At 39.6% G+C, this 21,650-nt stretch overlaps 2 protein-coding genes across 2 annotated transcripts; one reads left to right on the forward strand and one right to left on the reverse strand.

The window, feature by feature from the left end:
* Nucleotides 1-1,702: 1,702 nt before the first annotated feature.
* On the reverse strand, nucleotides 1,703-21,407 carry WFDC9 (WAP four-disulfide core domain 9). Its single transcript, XM_005569158.3, has 5 exons — nucleotides 21,326-21,407; nucleotides 8,350-8,443; nucleotides 3,860-4,008; nucleotides 2,424-2,571; nucleotides 1,703-1,902 (listed from the first exon to the last, which is right to left on the reverse strand). Exons 3-5 carry the CDS (start codon nucleotides 3,948-3,950, stop codon nucleotides 1,872-1,874), a joined length of 270 nt encoding a protein of 89 aa, XP_005569215.1. The 5' UTR covers nucleotides 3,951-4,008; nucleotides 8,350-8,443; nucleotides 21,326-21,407; the 3' UTR covers nucleotides 1,703-1,871.
* WFDC10A (WAP four-disulfide core domain 10A) lies at nucleotides 19,868-21,319 on the forward strand. Its single transcript, XM_005569159.4, has 2 exons — nucleotides 19,868-20,033; nucleotides 20,993-21,319. The coding sequence occupies exons 1-2, from the start codon at nucleotides 19,943-19,945 to the stop codon at nucleotides 21,139-21,141; spliced, it is 240 nt and encodes a 79-aa protein (XP_005569216.2). The 5' UTR covers nucleotides 19,868-19,942; the 3' UTR covers nucleotides 21,142-21,319.
* Nucleotides 21,408-21,650: the final 243 nt, after the last annotated feature.

A 21,650-nucleotide genomic window follows, 5' to 3' on the forward strand; every position in this document is an offset into this window, starting at 1 on the left:
ATTCTATCTGACATTTATTAACATTAGCCACCCTGACAAGGAAAAGCAATTTGGGCTTCATATCTTCTTCAGTGGCATGGCTGAAAGCTTAGTTGGCTCTCAGTGTATATAATCCACAGCCATTGTGTATATGTCTATGTAGTTGTGCTCTTCATATGGCTGCATTTTACTGATCCCTTTGATCTCCTTCCACTTATCTGTGACAATTAGTCTTTTGCTAATGTTGGTCAAGCAACTTCTCTCCCTTCCTCCCTTCATGACCCAGGCTTGGCAGATGAATGTATGAAAGAGACATAAGGTCTAAGTAGGTTATCCAAGAGGATAACTGGTTCTTTTCCTAGTCCTTCATTTGGGGATTCCCTAACCTTTTGTTTGTCTCTACTTTTTGTCAGGAAGGAATAAACTTCTTTACTCTAAAGAGCTCTAAGTCCAATCTCTTTCTCAATATCAGGACAAAGCTCCACTTGTGAAAGATGTTCACCTGAGCCCTTAGATCCTGAATTATTGTCCCTTTTCATTCCACAGAGCTCTAAGGTCCTAACTAACAATCTATTAGGCCCTAGTCCCTTGCCTGGCCTTAGTCATTGCTGCATCATATTCTCTAAAGCTGTATAGCCTTTCCTTGGGCTACAAAGTTGACAGATGTGACATTCTGACCCATCTGTCTAGGTAAGCATATTTGGTCCTCTGCCCCAGGGAGAAACACATGACTGGAAGTATAGTGAGAGCACTGTGATCTCCTCATTCAGGGGAAGTTACATTTTAAAAATGATCAAGAGACTAATGAAAAATGGTGAAAAATTTCACATAATCTGGGGAAACAATATGGGCAAGAAAGTCTTCCTTGCATTACCTGAAATCATAGGATATGAGTAATATTACTCAGGTAAAATTTCCAGGCAAACAGAACTGACCTGGCAGGAATAAGAGGGGATTAGGTATGACAGAAGGCAGAGTCCATTCTGGAAGCTCATGGTACCAACCTGGAAGGCATAAATGCTTTCTCTAATGACAGCATACATTATCTTCTTACTGGAGTGATACTTGTTTCATTGGACAGGGTGATATGGAGGCCAAGGTCTTGGGTCTGTGTTGAGGAGTCTGGCTTTGCATGAGTAGACAGGTCACAGATTGCCAAGTACTTGCCAAATCCCATTTTCTGTTCTTCTTGAGAAAACAGCTAGATTACGTTTCCCAATCTCCTTTGCAAATATGTGGGACCATGTGACTATATTATGGTCAATGGAATATAGATTAAAACAATAAACTTTGCTTCTAGGCCTAGCCCTTTAAAAGCTTCTGTATGAGCCCCCATGATGCCTTTCTTTCCCTACTTCTAGTTGGATATAGAGGAACCAGTAGAGAAGCCCCTGGGAGATGACAGAGCTACAGATTTAAGGAGCTACATTCCTTGAATTATGGCAGGGATAACTGCCCACTGACCACCCTCAGTGAAATGCATTGTGAATGAGAATAACCTCTCATGGGTTAACTGTATTAACCCCATGAGATTTGTATAAATCTGCTTGAATATTTGCTCCAGCAATTAACCAAACTGGTTCATTCATGGGTCTAACTGGGAAGGCAGAACTGGGCACCTCTGCTCATGATTGAATGGGAACAACTGTTGGGACTGCTGAGGATTACAATGAGAGAAATTAAGTCATAGGGAGGAATTTTTTTAAAAATACGCAGAGCCCTGAGGTTGCTGTAGCAATTTATTTGACAAAAGCTTCAGGGTAAAGAGGTCAAGGAAATAGCAGAAAGGTTACTAGCTAGAACCAGTGGGTGTCCCAAGAAGGAATTAGGCAGCACTCTTCTTAGACCAGATGTTCATCCTTCAGCCCACAGTAGTGATCAACCAATAGAATCTAGGGGTCTAGCATTGATTTAAGGGGCTCTCTAGAAGAGAAAAGTTAATCAAAAGTCAGGAATCCTGGGAGAAATCCATTTCTAAAATTAATAGCACCCTGGGCCCCAGATAAAAAGGACAGCAATTTTTCTGTTAAATCAGAAGTTACCCACTTTTAAGCAATTTCCCCCAAGAAGTTTGCCAACTGAACAGACAGATAAATACTAGGTCTTCTTGGGCCTGGCTGAGAGTAGAGAGCCCGTGGAGAGGCCCAACTAAGTAGTTAATAATCGGAACTTTGGATAAAGAAGGGATGTATGAACTGATGGGTGATGCTTTGAGGGAAGCAAAGGGAACTGAATAAGAGTGAAGAAAAAAGTAGAGGACCTCATGTCGGTGTCTTGGTTTATTTTGCAGTAAGGAGCAGCCTAGGTTTGGAGAAAGGAGGACATTGTCTTTTGCTGCCTGATTCTTTAATCAGGATTTGGGTGGCTGCAGTCTTTGGAATAGTGGGTAAGGAGCAGTGATGAAGCATGCCAAGGCCCTAGCCTTCCCACCCCAAGCAACTCACTCATTGTCTAAGCAGATGTTTCCACAGTAGGTCCAGCAGCATGTATGATTTGGACGTATACAGGTCCTTATTTTAGTACACCTTTTCTCACAGTACTTATATGGAGGCTGTACCCAGCACTGCTCAGTTTGTTGTATCAGGTCTAGAACTGAGATGGAAGAAGTTAGCAGGGTCCATCTATTCACAACTCAGACAAGAAACCCTTTTTAAGCTTAGCAATCCCTTCTGAAACTTGAGCTCCAAGTCACAAAGTATTTCTCTGCCTACCAAGAAAATCCCTTCCTCAAAGTATATAACCAGTGTCTTGTCACAACACCATCCTTGCATGGCCTGTGTTCCTCCATCTACATGTCCCTACAGTATTTCAGACTCTAAAGATAGGGCCTGGGACACCCTGACCATGCATGACACCAACCACCAAATTTATTCTCATGTAACCTTAGATTTCAGGGCCTGCAATATGCTCTAACCCCAATTTCCATAGCCAATTTGCAGAATGGGAAACTGAACCAAGGGAGAATAGAAACTTGTTTTTCTCCCCTTCTTTTTTTTCTTTTTCTTTATTTTTTTGAGACAGAGTCTTGCCCTGTTGCCCAGGCTGGGGTGCAATGGCACAATCTCGGCTCACTGCAACCTCCACTTCCCAGGATCAAGCGATTCTCCTGCCTCAGCCTCCCAAGTAGCTGGGATTACAGGAGCATGCCATCATGCCTGGCTAATTTTTTCTATCTTAATAGAGACAGGGTTTCACCATGTTGGCTGGGCAGTCTCGAACCCCTGACCTTGTGATCTGCCCACCTCGGCCTCCCAAAGTGCTGGGATTACAGGTCTGAGCCACTGCGCCCGGCCATTTTTCTCCCCTTCTATTGTTTCCCTGATGATGCCACCTAAGCCATCAGTCCATAAATTTCATTTTTTTTCCTGGCCCACAACCCTCCTGCTCAGTGTCTTTGTTGTCCACACTTTCTTATTGTATGAACCCAAACTTTGACCCACTAAGGATCCTTTATTTGTCTTTTCCATTTTTCATGTTCTAAAAGACTCTTCCCCTCCAACTAAATTAACGTGTTAAATATTACCCTTTTGTCATTCATCAGAGGCTCACCCAACTGAGGCACAAAGGTTCTGAAAATATGGGCTTGGAGGGAAGCTGTGTTGGTTTTTCCTCTACTGGTCTGACATTGGAAAATATTATTTCCTGCTAACTGATGTAATATAGACAAAAGATATGTTCCCTTTTCACATACCTAGTGCTGCTTTCAGAGCTGAGAGAGAAAACTTAAAGGCATTGGGAATATCTAACCTAATCTTGCTTGAATATCTCTACTTAAGGAGAGATCCTTTAAAGGCTGATTCTTGAAATGCAGACCCTGAATTAGCTACGATAGACATCCCAGAACTGGGCAGAGCACCCCCTCCCTTTTCACACCACCCACGGGGATCTCTGGTCCAGAGGCTTCCCAATACAGGCAGAAGCATCACAACTCCAGAGATGAACATGATGAGTGGAAGAATCCAGGGCTTCATGGTGGTCTCTGTGTGTGTTTGGGTTACGTTCTGGCAGAAGACAAGTCTTTTCCCAGTGCTGCTAGAGGTAGAAAATGGATTGAGGAGAATAGGATAAGCAACAGGGGGAAAGTGCTTATGACTATCATGTTATTCTTTCCCTTTCTAGTACCCAGTAGCATACCAACTAATTCCCAGGCTAGCCAGTGACTTCCCCAGGTTTCTTCTCATCTCATATTACATACCCCTTCCTTTGCAAAATTACTTCTTTTTAAAATGAATTGCTCCTTTCTGATTAAAAACAATAAATCTTCAGATTATACAATTTGTAAAACAAAAAATACAAAGAGGAAATAAATAAGCATTAGTAATTCCACCATCTAGAGATAATCAATATATGTCTATACTTTTATATTGTTGTCATTATTTTTATGAAATTGGACACATCAGTGTCCTGATATTTTATTTTAAAGCATATGAAACATGATGATATAAAGAAGTTTTAGTGAAGATCCTAAGACAAAAGGCACTAAAGCAATTTAAGAAGGAATTACAGACAGATAACAGGACTTGAGAAAAGATGATGGCTGAGAACTGTTAGGGGACTCAAAACTTTAATGCACTAAGATGGTCCAAAGTTGGAGGAATTGTAGAGATTTCAAAGATTTTATTGGTAAAAAGCTTTGCTCATGAAACCCGGAATGCTGCCTTCTAATTCCAAGTTGAAAAAAAAGGTTTTATGATACTACTCATTGAGCTTGCTATGTGATCCCAGAAGTCTATGGGAACACAGTAGACTTGTGTTTGAATCATGACTGAAGACTTTAAAGGGTGACTTTAAATCTGGCCAAAGTGGCCTGTAGTAGCAGAGAAGAGGGCTCTAATTTACGAAGTATCTGAACTGTAAATAGCCAGACGACATTTGATGTCTCCAATGAACCCTTGAAATCTCCCATGAAAGAGTCAAGACCAGAAGCACAGAACCAGCTCATGATAATATCTATTATACAAGAACTTTCCTACTCCTCTTATTGGTTCGTCCTCCCTCTATCCCTAGGAGACAGAAACTTGCTTTAGTCCGGAGTGGGTGGAGGAAAGGAATAGAATTACAAAGAACCAGAGCAGGGGGCGGGCGGCGGGGGAAAGAGATTCACCACATCCTGTTCCATAACTGGAGCTTCTGAAGGAGGGAGGAATCCATAGTTCTGAACAATTTATGGAGTTGTGACTAATTTCATGGACCTGGACATTTAACTTATTATATTGAGAAGATGTTTCATGACTGGAGAATCACATAAAATTTGCGGAGACCTACCTAAATTTTCCTGAAGAAGCAAGGAAATAAACTAACAATTCTGAATAAAATATACAGGGAGGCAAAAATATGCTCACAACATATAAGTCGTGACAAGAATTCAGCCATAATTATTATCGTTTCCTCATAGCATCAAGACCTGAATAGTGTCAATTTCTTCTTATAAAAATGTTCTGATGAACCTCCTTATAGTTAAAGCTTTGGTACATATATTGTTATTTTTATAGCATGAGTTAATGAAGAAAGATTTCTAGGCAAAAGACATTGTATTTCCCAGACTTTGGATACTTGCCACCACATTTTTCTCACTAAGGGTTAGGTTACATTTCCACCTACTGGATATCAAATGCATGTCCCTCCACCCCTTGTTCTACTCTAGGCTATACAAAAGTCATTTTCATCACCACACTATTTGCTGATAGATATTTTACAGAGGAAAGAACATGGGCTCCGGAGTCAGATAGGCTTGAACTAGAATCCCAACCCCACCAACTTCTAGCCGTGGAGCCTGGGCCAGTCACATAATCCCCAGAGCCTGGTTTTCCCCATCCATAGTATAGAAAAAATATCAATACTCATCTCATAGGGTCACTGGGAAGATTAAAGAATATGTATGAAACACTAAGCATAGGACCTGGAATATAGTATACACTTCATAAATGTTAACTGTTAGCATTAAGCTCAGAATATCCTCCTCTAGATATTCGAAAACTATTTTCAATTACAATTGTTTTATTTTTACTTTTTTTTACACTTAACCTTTTAATCTGCTTAGAATCTATGCCTCTGTGTGTGGAGGGAGAACGGAGAAGTTCATTCACTCAGTAAGTACTTATTAAGTGCCTAACTATATTCCAAGTTCTAGGTATTAGAATATAGTGGTGAACAAAACAGACAAAAATCCCCCCATTCATACAGCTGGCATTCTAGTTAAACAAGATAAGGAAATGCATAGATGGTAATAAGTGGTAAGGAGAAAAATAAGGAAACGGAAGAAAATAAAATAGCCTGCAGCTGAGTGACAGCTGAGGGGTAAGGGGAACTGGAGTATGGGAACAGCAGAAAAATCTTAATAAAATGGAATAGATAGACATTTTCTTAACACTGTAACAATGTAACTATTGCAATCCAAAAGCCAGCATTCCACATTATAAAACTGAAAGTACTCCCATTAAAATTAGAAATAGGAAAAAAAGATATGCACTATTAGGCCTACTTTTTAACATTATTTTCAAGTGTTTAAGCCACTATAATTAGAAAAGAGAAAAATTTGAACTATAAATAATAGAAGAGTGGAAGAGGAGCCTAATTACAACTGAAACTTCCCAGCCTTCTCCCATCTACCCCCCTCATTCTCTATCTGTTGCTCTACCTTTGTAGAACCAAATAGGAAGGGAAACAAGAGTCAAAGAAAAGGATAAAATTCTGACATGAATTGCATGTAACAAGGCAGTGATTTTCCCTCTGCCTGAAAGTCTTTATATTTGTTCAGAAGTTTTCAGTGAAGCAAAAGAGATTTCTCTGTGCTGTTCAGTGTGGTAGCCACTGGCCACATATGACTATTTAAACTCATTAAATTAAATCAAAATTCAGTTTCCAGTCATTTCAAGTATTCAGTGGCCACATTTAGTTAGTGGCTATTGTCCCCAAAGTCTTTCTCTGATGCATCTCAATCCATTCATACATGGGACAATGGGAACAGTTTACATGAACCTTTGATTTCTTGTGTGTCCTATTTAATATTCCTTATTTCTCAGGGACGGAGCACTTCCATCATCACAGAAAGTTCTACTGAACAATGCTGCTCTAGATGAATCCACCAAAATGACTCTGCTCAAAAGCAGGGGTAATACTAGAAAAATTTTAAACATGCCGAATTTTTCAAAGGAGGCTTTGAAAATGTATTCTCCTCTTAGCTTCTGTGAAATTTGGAAGCTGAAAAATACAAGTTTTAGGCACATGTCATTAGATGTATTGACTTTTAGGCAATCATTTTTAAGAGATTTGAGCAGAGGCAAGAGCAACAACTTAACTTGGCAACTTCATTGAGTCATGCTTAGGTAAGCTGGTAGAGACACAGGTTCTTAATGGAGAAGCTTGAAGGGCAGGAATAAGCATCTAAGAGTAGAACCACCCCTCCCCCTGCCCACCCCAAATATCTGATCTTCTGCAATTTCAGGGCTTCTACTTCTCCTTTCCTTTCTCTCCCTAGTCTCCTGCTCTTGCTAGCTAGCAATGGTAAGACACCCATTCCTTGAGCCTGAGTCCTTGAGAACCTCAGAGTGTTCTTCTGATTATGTGAATATACCAGCACATGGCAAGACTGGTGAACCATGGAGATACTCTGTTATCTGCTTACAGCCGGGGATGTGAGGGATGAGGTAACTGGGTGAAAGTGGGCATGGATTTCAGTAGGCCTCTGGATTCCTGGTACCAGCCCTTTGCATAAAGAAGGAGGAATACTGATATACAGTGACAGGAACACCATAAATCCAAAGCATTGGGTTCCATGAGGCTGTTTCTTTGTATTCCAAAATACCACCCCAGACCCAAGTTTTCCGGAGCTTTGAAATCTGTTCATTCACACGGCCTCATTCTTACTCTAGTTTTCTTAATTTCTTACTTGCCCCTTCCCCCTTAAAGGTATTCAGGAATCTAAGGATGCCTAGTCCCCTTTTTGCACACCCCCAAGTGTACTAAATGATCCCAGACAAGAGAAACATCATTATGCCCAGGCTGGGTACTTCTCAACTTCTCATATACAGAGTGCTGTGAATTCTTTGGTCATCCTAAGACAAACTGCAGGACAATTCAAAGACCCCCAGGATCAGAAAGACACAGAATGTGGAATCCTGGGCTTTCCAGATAATGTTAAAGATGAGTGTGCTAGATTTAGTGTCAGAAATGCTGCAATCTTGTTTTGTTTCTGTCCCTTTTACCTATGGAACCTCAGACAGCTCATGTCACCCCCTCTCAATTTTCTTATTTGAACAAAAGCGACAATAATCCCTACTTCACAGGAATAGTAACACCATCTGGGCTAGGAATTATTCCAAGCAAGCCACAAATAGAAGCTCATGTATCAAGACCTTTATCCTCACCTACCTCTGAAGGTGTCTGAGTTGAGTGTCTGTAGTAACTGACTGACAGCTCTTTTGTCTGGCCTCTTATTATGAAGTTGTTTGAAGTGGGGCTCAAACTGGGGGCAGAAGAGCAGAAAAACAATGTTCAAAGGCCAGGAACTTAATGGTGATTTTGGTTGTGACCGATTTTTAATTTCTACCCAGAAACTACATGTTGGCTGTATCACAGATTCTTTCCTTTGATATTCACCCATCCAGACGTACTCAATTTTCTTAGGTGCAGGTGGGATCTTCTGATAAGCTGGGAAGAACATTGTGTACCTGGATTGCGGCTCAGGCCACCCCCAGAAGACCCAAAGTACATGTTCCCAAGGTCTTTCGCAAATACTTCTCAGTCCATTTATACATAGGAAGTTGGAAACAGTCTACATTGACCTTTGACATCTTGTCTGTCCTTCCATCTTTCTCAGTATTGATTTTCTCTTACCAATAAAATCATACCATGATCTCCCAGCAAATGCCCTCTGACTTTTATGTAGCTAAAAAGAGACTGAATAAGAAGAATTTTAGAAAAAGTAGATGACCACCTAGCAAATGAAGGAAGTGACGTGACCAAATCCAGCACCAAGTTCTTGCCATGAGCTTGTTGCTTGAGGTGCAGAGGGATTTGCTCACCAAATGTCAGGGAAGGGCATTATATTGGGCACAAAATACATATGATTTGGAGATCACTAGCTCATTAGAAAACAGAACAGTCAAGTGGGCAGGAGGCAAAGAGCTTTGGAACCAAGGTAAAAAGGTATGGGAACAAACTGAAGGAAATTTTGACAGGGACTGAAAATGGTGCCAAACCTAGAGTGATTGAATTATGGATTTCTAAGACATTTATTTATATGGCAGGAAAATGATGCTCCATGCATGACAATCATAGTCTTTTGCTCTGTGTGGCCCAGATGCTGTAGATCCTTGATGGTCTGTCTGAGGAGCACGGTCACTAATGAGTAGCTGAGGAGTGCCAAGGACTCCTGCCACTCATGATTCTGGATCAAGCTATGCAGAATTTAGGACAATCTGTACACCCTTCTATTTTAGTTGAGAATTTCCCAATGCAATATCTGAAATACTGTATCCAATAATTCTATATCCGGCAAAACTATCCTTTCCTGATGAAAGTAAAATAAAGACATTCCCAGAAAAACAAAGACTGAGAGAATTTGTTGCTAGCAGGTCTGCCTTTCAAGAAATACTAGAGAAAATCCTAAAGCTAAAAAGAAAAGACATCAGGTAGTAATGAGATCTATATTAAGAAACAAAGAGAACAGATAAAAGTAATTATGTAGGTAAATATAAAATTTGATATTAATATTTTTTAACAGATTGGAGTGACAATTGTTTAAAACAATGATAATAATCATTCAATTGTATTGTTAGGCTTAAAACATAAACATGTAATATACATGAAAAATAGCACAGCTGGGTGTGGTGGCTCATGCTTGTAATCCCAGCACTTTGGGAGGCTGAGGCGGTTGGATTACCTGAGGTCAGGAGTTCGAAAACAGCCTGACCAACATGGTGAAACCTCGTCTCTACTAAAAATACAGAAAATTAGCCTGGTGTGGTGGTAGGCACCTATAATCCCAGCTACTCGGGAGGCTGAGGAAGGAGAATTACTCGAACCCAGGAGGTGGAGGTTGCGGTGAGTCAAGATCGCACCATTGCACTCCAGCCTGGGCCACAGAGCTTCTGTCTCAAAAAAAAAAAAAAAAAAAGAAAAGAAAAGAAAAACAGCACAAAAGAGGAAAGAAGGCAGGCATGTAAGTATAGTTATGATCATCCAGTTTAAAGACTTTGTATTTTTAAGTATGAGAGCCATGGATTATTAAGTAGCATTATTTATTTTTCAGACATATAGGATTTGCTTTTGGTATTGATTTTCTATTTTCCCACATTTTCAAAAGAAAATATTGTATGGCATTAATCATTTGGAATTTTTGAGACTTTCTTTGAAATCTAGGTCATTGTAACTAAGCACTCAAACCTGCTCAATTGGGCCAGGTGCGGTGGCTTACACCAGTACTTTTGGAGGCCGAGGTGGGTGGATTGCTTGAGGCAAGGAGTTTGAGACCAGGCTGGCCAACATGGAGAAACCCCGTCTCCACTAAAATTACAAAAATTAGCTGGGTGCAGTGGTGTACACCTGTAATCCCAGCTATTCGGGAGGCTGAGGCATGAGAATCACTTGAACCCAGGAGACAGAGGTTGCAGTGAGCCAAGATAGCACCACTGCACTCCAGCCTGGGTGACAGAGTGATACTCTGTCTCAAACAAAACAACCTGCTCAGTCTACAACTTTGTATAGATAATTTATTTTTATTTATTGAGGCCGTTTTGTGTGCATGTGTGTGTGTACACATATGTTAAGGTTTCTTGATCTGTTTTTTCTTTACCAATATAAAATATTCTTGTCTAAATTGTGTAGTGTCCTCTATGTTGAACGTTAATTATATTGTATGATATTTAAATTGTTATATCATCTTTCTTTTTAATTCATATTTGGTGGAGCATCCTTTTTTATTCCTTTATTTTAAATTACTTCTTTACTTTTGGGAAACCACACATTGTTAAATCATTTAAAAATTTTAATCTGAGAGTCTCTGTCTTTTAATAAATGTCTCTAACCCATTTACCTTTAATAAATATTCTTATAGAAAATAATCTTATGTTAGGGCCTATCTCTGGCATCTTATTTCATATTTTTTATTCATCATGCTTTTTAAATATTTGTTTTTATTTCTCTCTTCAGGCATCTATTGGATGGATGAAATATCTTCTACTATTTTAAAAGCCATTGTTGTATTCTGATTCCTCAGAGGATTTTTTATTTAAGCCCACATTACTTTTCCATATAGTCTTAAAGATTTCCAAAATTTGTAAGTTTTCCTAAAATAAGACAGCTCTTTCAGTATGCTAACTGTTCCCTTTAGTTTACCTTCTGACCTTGTTGATATTTTCTAGACAGTTTTTAGTTCATGATTATAATGGATATTGGTGTTTTATTCTCTTATTCTTTCTATCTCTTCCTTCCACTTTGTTCTTAATCCCTAAATTTTTAGACAACACCAAACTTTATGAATTGACGTCTCACTGTGCAAAACTGCTGACATGGCAGGCCTGCAGTTGCTATCTTTACAAATCCTGCTTACAAGGTTGGCTCTTGGTTGGCATCCATAAGCCTGAATTTTGAGAAAGTTCCCATTGTTCTCAGAACAAACAAGTATGGCTCTCTGTGCCTCAACCATTTGTACAAAAAACACGGTTTATGGTAGATATCTGCTTTTACTTTGGGAGTCTGGAATTTTGGTATATGCTAGGCAGAAGCTGCTATATGACGTGCCCCCAGTAGAAACCCTGGACATTGTGTTTGTCACTCATGAGCTCCCCTGGTAGACAACACTTCACACACGTTGTCACAACTGATGGATGGGGGAATTCAGCATGCCCTATGTGACTCCACCGGTCAATGGGAGAAGACACTTGGAAGCATGCACCTGATTTCCTCTGGACTTTGCCCCTTGCACCTTTTCCCTTTGTTGACTTTGCTTTGTAGCCTTTCACTGTAATAAATCATAGCTGCAAGAAAAACTATATGCTGAGTCCTGTGAGTCCTCCTAGCAAAGCACTGAACCTAGGGATAGCCTTGGGAACCCCAGCGTATTCACTCATTTTGCCCATATACTTTTGTACAATCATTCTAGATTTATTTTCCTAGTGGAGCACATCCTTCAAGCAGGCTTTCAAAAAGGGTCTTTGTGTGGTAAGCATTCTGATGCTTTGTATGTCTTAGAACAATTTTATTGTGCCCTCATATTTTAAAAGTTCAGGATATAAATTTTCACTCAAAAAGTTTTTACCTTAAACATCTTGAAAATGCTACTCTATTGATTTATTGTCCTATTGTCACTATTTGAAAGTATAATCTCAGTATGATTATTTTTCTTCTTTGGATGATCTATTCTTTCTCCATAGGATATTTTAAAATTTCTTTGTATTTGATGTTCCTACATCTTATAATGTGGTTAGATATGCTAGTTTTCTTACTCTATTCTTTTATGATCATTTCCAGTCTGAGCTCTTTAATAGTTCTCTAATTTGGGGCAACTTTAATGCATTGTTTCATTAAATATTTTTTAACCTGCTAAATCTTTTTCTTTTAGAACTACTATTTGGATGTTTACACTTACACCTCTCACTTCCACATACCTTAATCTTCTTTTTTATTTTGAAACAATCTTAAAGTAGGAGAAAAGCTGAAAGTACAGTAAAAATAACTTTTCTTTTCCCTGAAACATTTGAGAGTAAGTTGCTTACTGGTGCCCAATCACCCCCAATGCTGTCATATACATTTTCTATAAAGAAAGACAAGTTCTTCTACATAAACACAACATAGCCATCAAAATCCAGAAATAAATGATGCCAATATCTACTCTAATCTATTTAAATATATTAATTATGTCTATTTTATGCATCATTTTAATTAATTCTGTATTTTTGCTATGAGTCATTCAGTGTGAGGGCAGAAACATTTCATGTAAATGTGATGTTCACTGCTAGGTTTGATCTGAAGGCCAAAAGGAAGCATAGGTTTGTTACTCTCATTCCATTAACCAGCTCAACTTGATGGGGGAGGTGATACAAACCTACACAGATTCGGCTTGTCAAACCTAAAACAGTTTAGGTTAAGTTAAGCTGAGTGTGCATGTTTGAGAAAGAGCTCAGGAGTGAGAAGGAAACTAATGGATGGGACCAGCTGACAATCTAACTGTGAAGATCTGGGTAAAACACTCAGAGAGAAATTCAGAGGAGCCCGAGCTGACACATTTCATTTTAATGATCATACAATTATTCGCCAAGAAAGACAAAATTAGGCCAGGAAAATGGCAAACAGATAGAAGCTTCAAGGATTTGGGGATTGTTACAAAGATCCCAAAATTAATCTGGATTTTCTTGCACCTTTATTTCAGATGGCACATCAAGCAACTCCTCTTATTCTTTTCTGTTTAAGCAGAAAAATCAGATCTGTGGCATAGGTTTTGAATGTTTTTAGGCCAGGCGTGGTGGCTCATGCCTGTAATCCTAACACTCTGGGAGGCCGAGGAAGGTGGACCACCTGAGATCAGGAGTTTGGGACCAGCCTGGCCAACATGGTGAAAACCCATGTCTACTAAAAATACAAAAGTTAGCCAGGTGTGGTGGCAGGCACCTATAATCCCAGCTGCTCAGAAGGTTGAGGCAGGAGAATCACTTTAACTCGGGGGGCAGAGGCTGCAGTGAGCCGAGATTGTGCCACTTCACTCCAGCCTGGGCAAGAAGAGTGAAACTCTCTCTCAAAAAAAAAAAAAAAAAAAATTTCAAATTGACAAGTAGTAATTTTACATATTTATGTGATACATAGTGATGTTTCAATATGTATAATGTATAGTGATCAGATCAAGGTAATTAGCATACCCGTCATCTCAAACATTTATCATTTCTTTGTGTTAGGAACGTTCAATATCTTCCTTCTAGCTATTTGAAATTATATAATATATTATTCTTACATATGCTCATCCTACAGTGCTATAGAACACTAGAACTTATTCCTCCTGTCCAGCTATGACATTGTATCCTTTAACAAATCTCTCCCACTGGGTGCGGTGGCTCACACCTGTAATCCCAGCACGTTGGAAGGCTGAGGCAGGCAGATCACAAGGTCAGGTGTTCGAGACCAGCCTGACCAGCATGGTGACACACCCATCTCTACAAAAAATACAAAAATTAGCCAGGCATGGTGGCGCATGCCTGTAGTCCCAGCTACTCGGGAGGCTGAGGCAGGAGAATCGCTTGAACCTGGGAGGTAGAAGTTGCAGGGAGCCGAGATCGCCCCACTGCACTCCAGCCTGAGCAACAGAGCGAGACTCTATCTCAAAAAAAAAAAAAAAAAAAAATCTCTCCCAATCTTCCCCTCCCACTATGCTTCCCAGCTTCCGGTACCTGCTGTTCTACTTTTTACTTCCATGAGATCGACCTTTTTCCAGATATGAGTGAGAATATGTAGTGTTTAATTTTCTGTTCCTGGCTATTTCACAGAACATAAAGTCCTCCAGTTTCAGCCATGGTGCCTTGAACAACAGGATTTTATTCCTTTTTATGGTTGAATAGGATTGTATTGTGTATATATATCATATTTTCTTTCTCCATTCCTCTGTTATTAGACACCTAAGTTGAGTCTGTATCTTGGCTATTGTGAATAGTGCTGCAATAAACATGGGGGTACATATGTTGATATGCTGATTTCCTTTCCTTTGGATAAATGCCTAGTAGTGGGATTGCTGGGTCATAAGGTAATGGAGTTCTATATGTAGGCTTTTGAGAAATTGAGATACCATTCTCCATAGTGACTGTACTAATTTATATTTCCACCAACAGTGTATAACAGTTCCCCTTTCTCCACATGGTCAACAGCACTTGTTATTTTTTGTCATTTTCTTATTATTGGAGCAATCCTGACTGGTGTGAGATGATACCTCATTATAGTTTTCACTTGCATTTGCCTGATGATTAGTGATGTTGAGAGAACAATGAAAAGTCATTTTTTTCATATATTTGTTGGTCATTTATATGTCTTCTTTTGTGAATTGTCTGTTCAGATCATTTGCCCATTTTTTAAATTGGATTGTTTGTGTTTTTGCTGTTGAGATGTTTGAGTTTCTTGTATATTCTGGATATTAATCCCCTGTCAAATGAATAGTGTATTAGTTTATTCTCACATTGCTATAAAGATATTACCTGAGACTGGGTAATTTATAAACAAAAGAGGTTTAATTTACTCACAGTTCCACATGGCTGGGGAGGCCTCAGGAAACTTAAAATCATGTCAGAAGGTGAAGGGGAAGCAAGGCACATCTTACATGGTGGCAGGAGAGAGAGCTCATGCGGGGGAAACTGCACCTTTTAAACAATCAGATCTCATGACAACTCCCTCACTATCACAAGAACAGCATGGGGGAAACTGCCCTTATGATCCAATTACCTCCTACCAGATCCCTCTCCCTCCACACATGGGGATTAGAGTTCAAGATGAGATTTGGGTGGAGACACAACCAAACCATATCAAATACTTTGAAAATATTTTCTCTCATTCTGTAGATTGTCTTTTCAATCTGTTGATTGTTTCCTTTGCTGTGCAGCAGCTTTTTAGTTTGATATAATCCAATTTACCTATTTTTGCTTTTGTTGCCCATGGTTTTGAGATCTTACATTAAAAATCTTTTTGTAAGATCATGAAATGTCTTACAGTGTTTCCCCTATGTTTTCTTCTAGTAGTTTTACAGTTTCAGGTTTTACCTTTAGACCTTTGATCCATTTTTAGCTGATTTTTGTATAGAGTGAGAGGTGAAGGTCTAATTTCATTAGTCTGCATATGGATATCCAGTTTTCCTAGCACCATTTACTGAAGAGACCATCCTTTCCCCAGTGAGTGTTCTTGGCATCTTTGTCAAAAATCAGTTGGCTATAGACGCATGGAGTTATTTCTAGGTTCTTTATTCTCTTTTTTTTTTTTTTTTTTTTTTTTTTTTTTTTTGATACAGAGTCTTGCTCTTGTTGCCCAGGCTGGAGTACAGTGGCACAATCTCAGCTCACTGGAACCTCTGCCTCCCAGGTTCAAGTGATTCTCCTGCCTCAGCCTCTGGAGTCGAGTAACTGGGACTACAGGCGTGCACCGCCATGTTCATCTAATTTTTGTACTTTTAGTAGAGACAGGGTTTTGCTATGTTGGCCAGGCTGATCTCGAACACCTGACCTCACGTGATCCACCTGCCTCGGTCTCCCAAAGTGCTGGGATTACAGGCTTGAGCCACTGCACCTGGCCCTAAGTTATCTATTCTATTCCATTAGTCTACGTGTCTGTTTTTATGCCAGTGCCATGTTATTTTCGTTACTACAGCTTGGTAGTATATTTAGAAGTCTTGAAGCCTGTTCCCTCCAGCTTTGTTCTTTTTGTTAAAGATTGCTTTGGCTATTCTGGGATGTTTGTGGTTCCATACATATTTTAGGATTTATTTTATATTACTGTGAAGAATGTCACTGGTATTTTAATAGGGATTGCATTGACTCTGTAGATGGTTTGGGGTAGTGTGGTAATTTTAACAATATTAATTCTTTCCATCCATGAGCATGGGAAGCTTTTCCATTTGTTTTATCCTCTTCAATTTCTTTTATCAGTGTTTTGTAGTTTTCAATGTAGAAGTCTTTTATCTCCTTGGTTAAATTTATTCCTAAGTATTTGTTTGTAGCTGTTATAAATGGGATTGCCCTCTTTGTCTCTTTTTTTAGCTGGCTTATTGTGCACAGAAACACCACTGACTTGTATGTTTATTTTGTATTCTGCAACTTTACTGAATTTGTTTATGAGTTCTTCAAGTTTCTTGGTAGAGTCTTTAAGTTTTTCTCTACATAAGAGCTCGTCTGCAAATAGGGTAAATATGACTTCCTCTTTTCCAAATGTAATGTCCTTCATTGTTTTCTCTTTCCTGATTGATCTAACTAGGACTTCCAGTACTATGTTGAATAAGAGTGGGTAAAGTGAGCAGCATGCTCATGGAGGCGGATGGAAGCTCCCTAGCCGTTCCCCCATATCTTCTTTCAGTTCTTAGAGGAAAAGTTTTCAGTTTTTCCCCATTAAGTGCATTGTTAGCTATGGGTTTGTCATATATGACATTTATTATGTGGAGGTGCTTTCCTTTCACACATAGTTTATTGAAAGTTTTTATCATAAAGTGGTGTTGAATTTTATCAAATGCTTTTTCTGTATCTACTGAGATTACCATGTGGTTTTGTCCCTGATTCTGTTGATGTGAAGTATCACATTTATTGATTTGTCTACATTGAGCCATTCTTGCATTCCTATGATAAATCCCACTTGATCATGCTACATTATCTTTTTTTTGTGTTGTTGAATTGGGTTTGTTAGTATTTTGTTGAGGATTTTTGCACCTATTTTCATCAGGAATATTGGCCTGTGGGTTTCTTTATGTTGTCTTGTTGCTGTCTGGTTTTGGTATTTAGGTTATGCAGGCCTCATAAAAGTGAGCTAAGAAGAATTCCCTCTGCATCAATTTTTTGGAATCGTTTGAGAAGAATTGGTATTAATTTATATTTAAAGGGTCATAGAATTTGGTGGTAAAGCCATATGGTTCTGGACTTTTGTTTTGGGGGAGACTTTTTATCACAGATTCAGTCTCCTTACTTGTTATTCGTCTGTTCAGGTTCTTCTATTTCTTTTTGGTTCAGTGTTGGTAGGTTGTATGTGTCCAAGAATTTATCCATTTCCTCTAGGTTTTTGAATTATAAAGAATATCACAAAGGATACAGAGGAAGAGGTGCATAAGGTGAGATATGGGGGAAAGGCTAGAGAGCTTCCATGCCCTCCATGAGCATGCTGCTCTCCAACAACCTCTAAGTGTTCAGTGGTAGCCATCTGGAAGCTCTGACTTATAAATTTTATTTTGAAATTTCTGTTCAGTTTCGAGTAATTGTCTTTTTTTAGACTAATTCCTAAATATTTCCATTATAGTCTGAAATTGTCCTTTGTGATATAATTATTTAAAATTTTGTTCAGACTTTTTTATAGCTTAATATATAGTCACTTTTGTACATGTTTTATTTGTGCTTGAGAAAAATGTATTACTTTACTTTTTCTATGCAGACTTCTGTATATTTTAATTAAGTCAAGCTTATTAATCATAAAGTTCAAATTACCCATCTCTTTACTAAATACTACTCTATCAATAATTTGAAAGTATAAAGTCCTTCTATATACCCATAAATCCTTCCCCTTATAAATTTGTCAGTACTTGAGCCTGCCACAATGTTGACTAGACTGCTTTAACAGAAAGCCTCCATCACATAATGGCTGAAATACAATATACTTTTTTATTTCTTGCTCAAATAATAATTCAAGATGAGTATTCTAAAACAATGGGTATCCCTTTTTTCATGTGATAAAAGGAGTCAAGGACCCAGGCTCCTTTCATCTTTTGGCTTCACTAGAATCTAGAACCTTGTTTTCATCTAAACTGAGCTGGTGGAAAAGAAAAAGAGTGTGAAAGAGACTTGCCCATCTTCTTAGGGTCTTGATCTAGTAGTGACAAGTCTGTTAGCCGAAATATTTACAATGTGGCACTGGCTGCAAGGTGGTTGGGTAAGGAAAATGCAACTTCTGTCTGAGATGATGATTCTCCTCTACATAATCCCTCTTTGCTAGGATAATTATGATGGCATCCAGTCTCTAAATTGTTCATTTATGAGTGGACAAAAAGAAAAACTAGGAAAGAGGGAGCCTTTGGGAAGGGTCAAATACTCAAACACTACTCTCTAAACTATAGGTACAAATATCAGAATTTTTGAATTATAAAGGATATCGCAAAGGATACAGAGGAAGAAGTGCATAAGGTGAGATATGGGGAAAGGCTACAGAGCTTCCTTTGAATGTAAATTACAACTGTGGACTGAAGGAGACTGCATTAGGAGTTCAGAATGTCAGAATGAGGTTCAAATCTTTAGAAGATTATCATCATCAGAGGAAGAGGGTGATCTTCTTCCCAGCTTCCATGCCTACTGGGAGTCCAGTGACCCCAGGTTGTCCCCTCTCTCTCCTATTAGGGAAGAAGAAACATCTTCACTTCTGAGAGTTCATTTTCTTTATGATATTCAAGGTCAGTGACCACCTCCTCTTGGACAGCCTGCCAAGCCTTTGACTGATAGGTCTCTCCCCCTGTCTGAGCTCTAAGATATTTACTATGTCTCCCCATTAGCCCTTCTGTCCCATGCCCTACAATAGTCCTTCTTTCTGTGTGTATATGTGTATTTAAATTTGTATATGTATATGTGTGTATGTGTTTATATACGTTTATATATGAAACAGATACTCTTTCACTCAGGAATTCTAGCTCTCTTAGTCTAAAGAAATAAAAGATTTATAAATAAAGATGTTCAATATGACATTCTTTAGATTATTAGTAATTAGTACAATACAAATACTTGATTATTAGCATTTAAGTGAGAGCTGTGCAATTATGAAAATCCACATTTTGAGAAATACTTACATGATTAAATAAGGCTGGCAAAAATAGGTAACAAAAGATGTTTATATTAAAAGGATTGTTTATATTAAATATGGAGGGCAACTAAAAGATAATGCAGTGAAACATCAGTTAATTCTAAGCAACTCTTTCTAAAAATATATTTTTTCTTTTCTTTTTTCCATAAAACATTTTTTAGTTAGGAAGCAGAAATAAATGATATCTTTCATTCTATCAGCAAGAACACAAGACTGGTAATGTGAGAGGAGGAGGCGTCATTCCTGCAGAAGCCCTATCCCAGGTGAAGAAGGACAGGGCTAGGGGCAAACAAAAGGAGGAAGCCAAGACTCTCTTGCTCTGCCCCAACTTGGCCAGTGGAGGCAGTGAGGAGCTAAAGATCATTCCTTCTTTCTTTCCTTCACTCTCCACAGGCAGCTCTGCAGGGAAGTCTGTGACAACCTGGTCAGACTTAAGGCCCACGCTCTGGTCAGAGTCATGCCATCCCAGACTCTGCTGCCTGTCCTGGTTCTCTGTGTGTTGCTGCTTCAGGCCCAGGGAGGATACCGTGACAAGAAGAGGACGCAGAGTAGGTGATGGGCCACTGGATGGGTGAGGGGGAATTGGGTAGGGGGAATGGAGGGCCTGTGTCCAGTCTGAGTAGGACCTAGGAGTTGAAAACTCTCTGCATATCCAGCTGTGACCACAATGTTGTGTAAACTCTGGACTGTCCCAAATCATGGCCCTCCAGCCCCTTAGCTGGCCCTGGGTATAGTAATGGGAATGAAGAAGAAACCTACATATTTTGCTGTTCCTTCTCAATACTTAGAGATAAATGGCACATACCATAGTGAAAGGTACACCAGGGCTGAGAATCCAGTGGGAAAGAAGACAATTAGTTGATTTATGCATATTTGTGAGGAGTAAAGATTCAGAAGTGGTTATGACAGTAGGTGTAGGTGTAGAATGGATATAAGTGTAGGGAAATAGGACATAAGACAAGCAAAAGTTGGGGTACACAGACCCAAGTTAAGGTTATCATCAAACGGACAAGGAGAGTGGTGGTGGAAAGGAAACTAAAGAAGGGGCAGGAAGACTAGAGACAGTGACAGTGAGCAGAAGAGAAGGAGAGAAAAGAGGCAAGTTGATCCTCATCTCTGAGTTCTACTACTCAGAGACTAGGAGAGGGTTTGAAAGACGTCTCATGCTTCTTTGAGCTCTCAGGATCAGACTATAGATTCTATGGTGGTGACTTCACCAAGGCCATGGCTAGTAAGGGAGATGGAGTTCTGATTGCTGGTGTATGGAGAAGGTCCAGGAAGTCCAGGCATTGTGGTCTATTGGGGTAAGATGTACAGTGGAGAGACAGGATTTAAAATATGACCAATCACTAGGATTTGGTGATGGGCAGGAAGGTAGTTCTATGAAGAAGGAATCCAGGAGTGTCATGAGTGAGACCTGGGTTCAAGGGTCTTGGAGGAAGCTTTAGCTTGAGAAAAATGTTCTCTAGGAAGCTGCATTTATTTACCCCTCTATCCTCCTTTTCAGAAACACAGCTATCCCCAGAAATTAAAGTCTGCCAGGAACGGCCTAAACTATATCTATGCAAACGCTTCTGTGAATCTCACCGAGACTGTCAAGCAAATAACATATGCTGTTCTACCTACTGTGGGAATGTTTGCATGAGCACCCTGTGAGTGGGAGACTGGGCTGGGATGTGCATCCTGCTTCCCAACTCCTCTATCCAAGACTGTGCCCACCTCTGAAGCACAAGGACTTCAAGTCACCAGCATAAGAACATCAACAGGAATGCCGCCCTCCCTACTGTCTGAACTCCTTGTCCCTGTCAAATAAACCAGAACAAATGTTCAGGGATCCTGCCTCTTTCGCTGCCACTACAGGTGATCATTGAGAGCCCACTGTAGCCCCCACAGACGCCCCACTCGTCTTGTGTCCTGGTGTTCAATTTCTCTCCCTGGCTATGCTTCTCTACCCTCCCTCTCCCTCTTTGGCCCATATATCCCTGCCAGCCCTCAGGAGGCCCAGCCCCTTGCTGTTTTTGCTCACTGAACCAGTACTCCCAGGGGGACGAACTGCTCATGTGCAGCATCTCCTGATGCTAAGAACATTTCTCACTCTGGAGTCAGAAGGACCCTTAAGCATGAGATGGGTGGCAGTTAGAACCCGAGGTAAAGAGTGGGAGACC

This window comes from Macaca fascicularis, chromosome 10, assembly GCF_037993035.2.
Source record: "Macaca fascicularis isolate 582-1 chromosome 10, T2T-MFA8v1.1".
Taxonomy (NCBI): domain Eukaryota; kingdom Metazoa; phylum Chordata; class Mammalia; order Primates; family Cercopithecidae; genus Macaca; species Macaca fascicularis.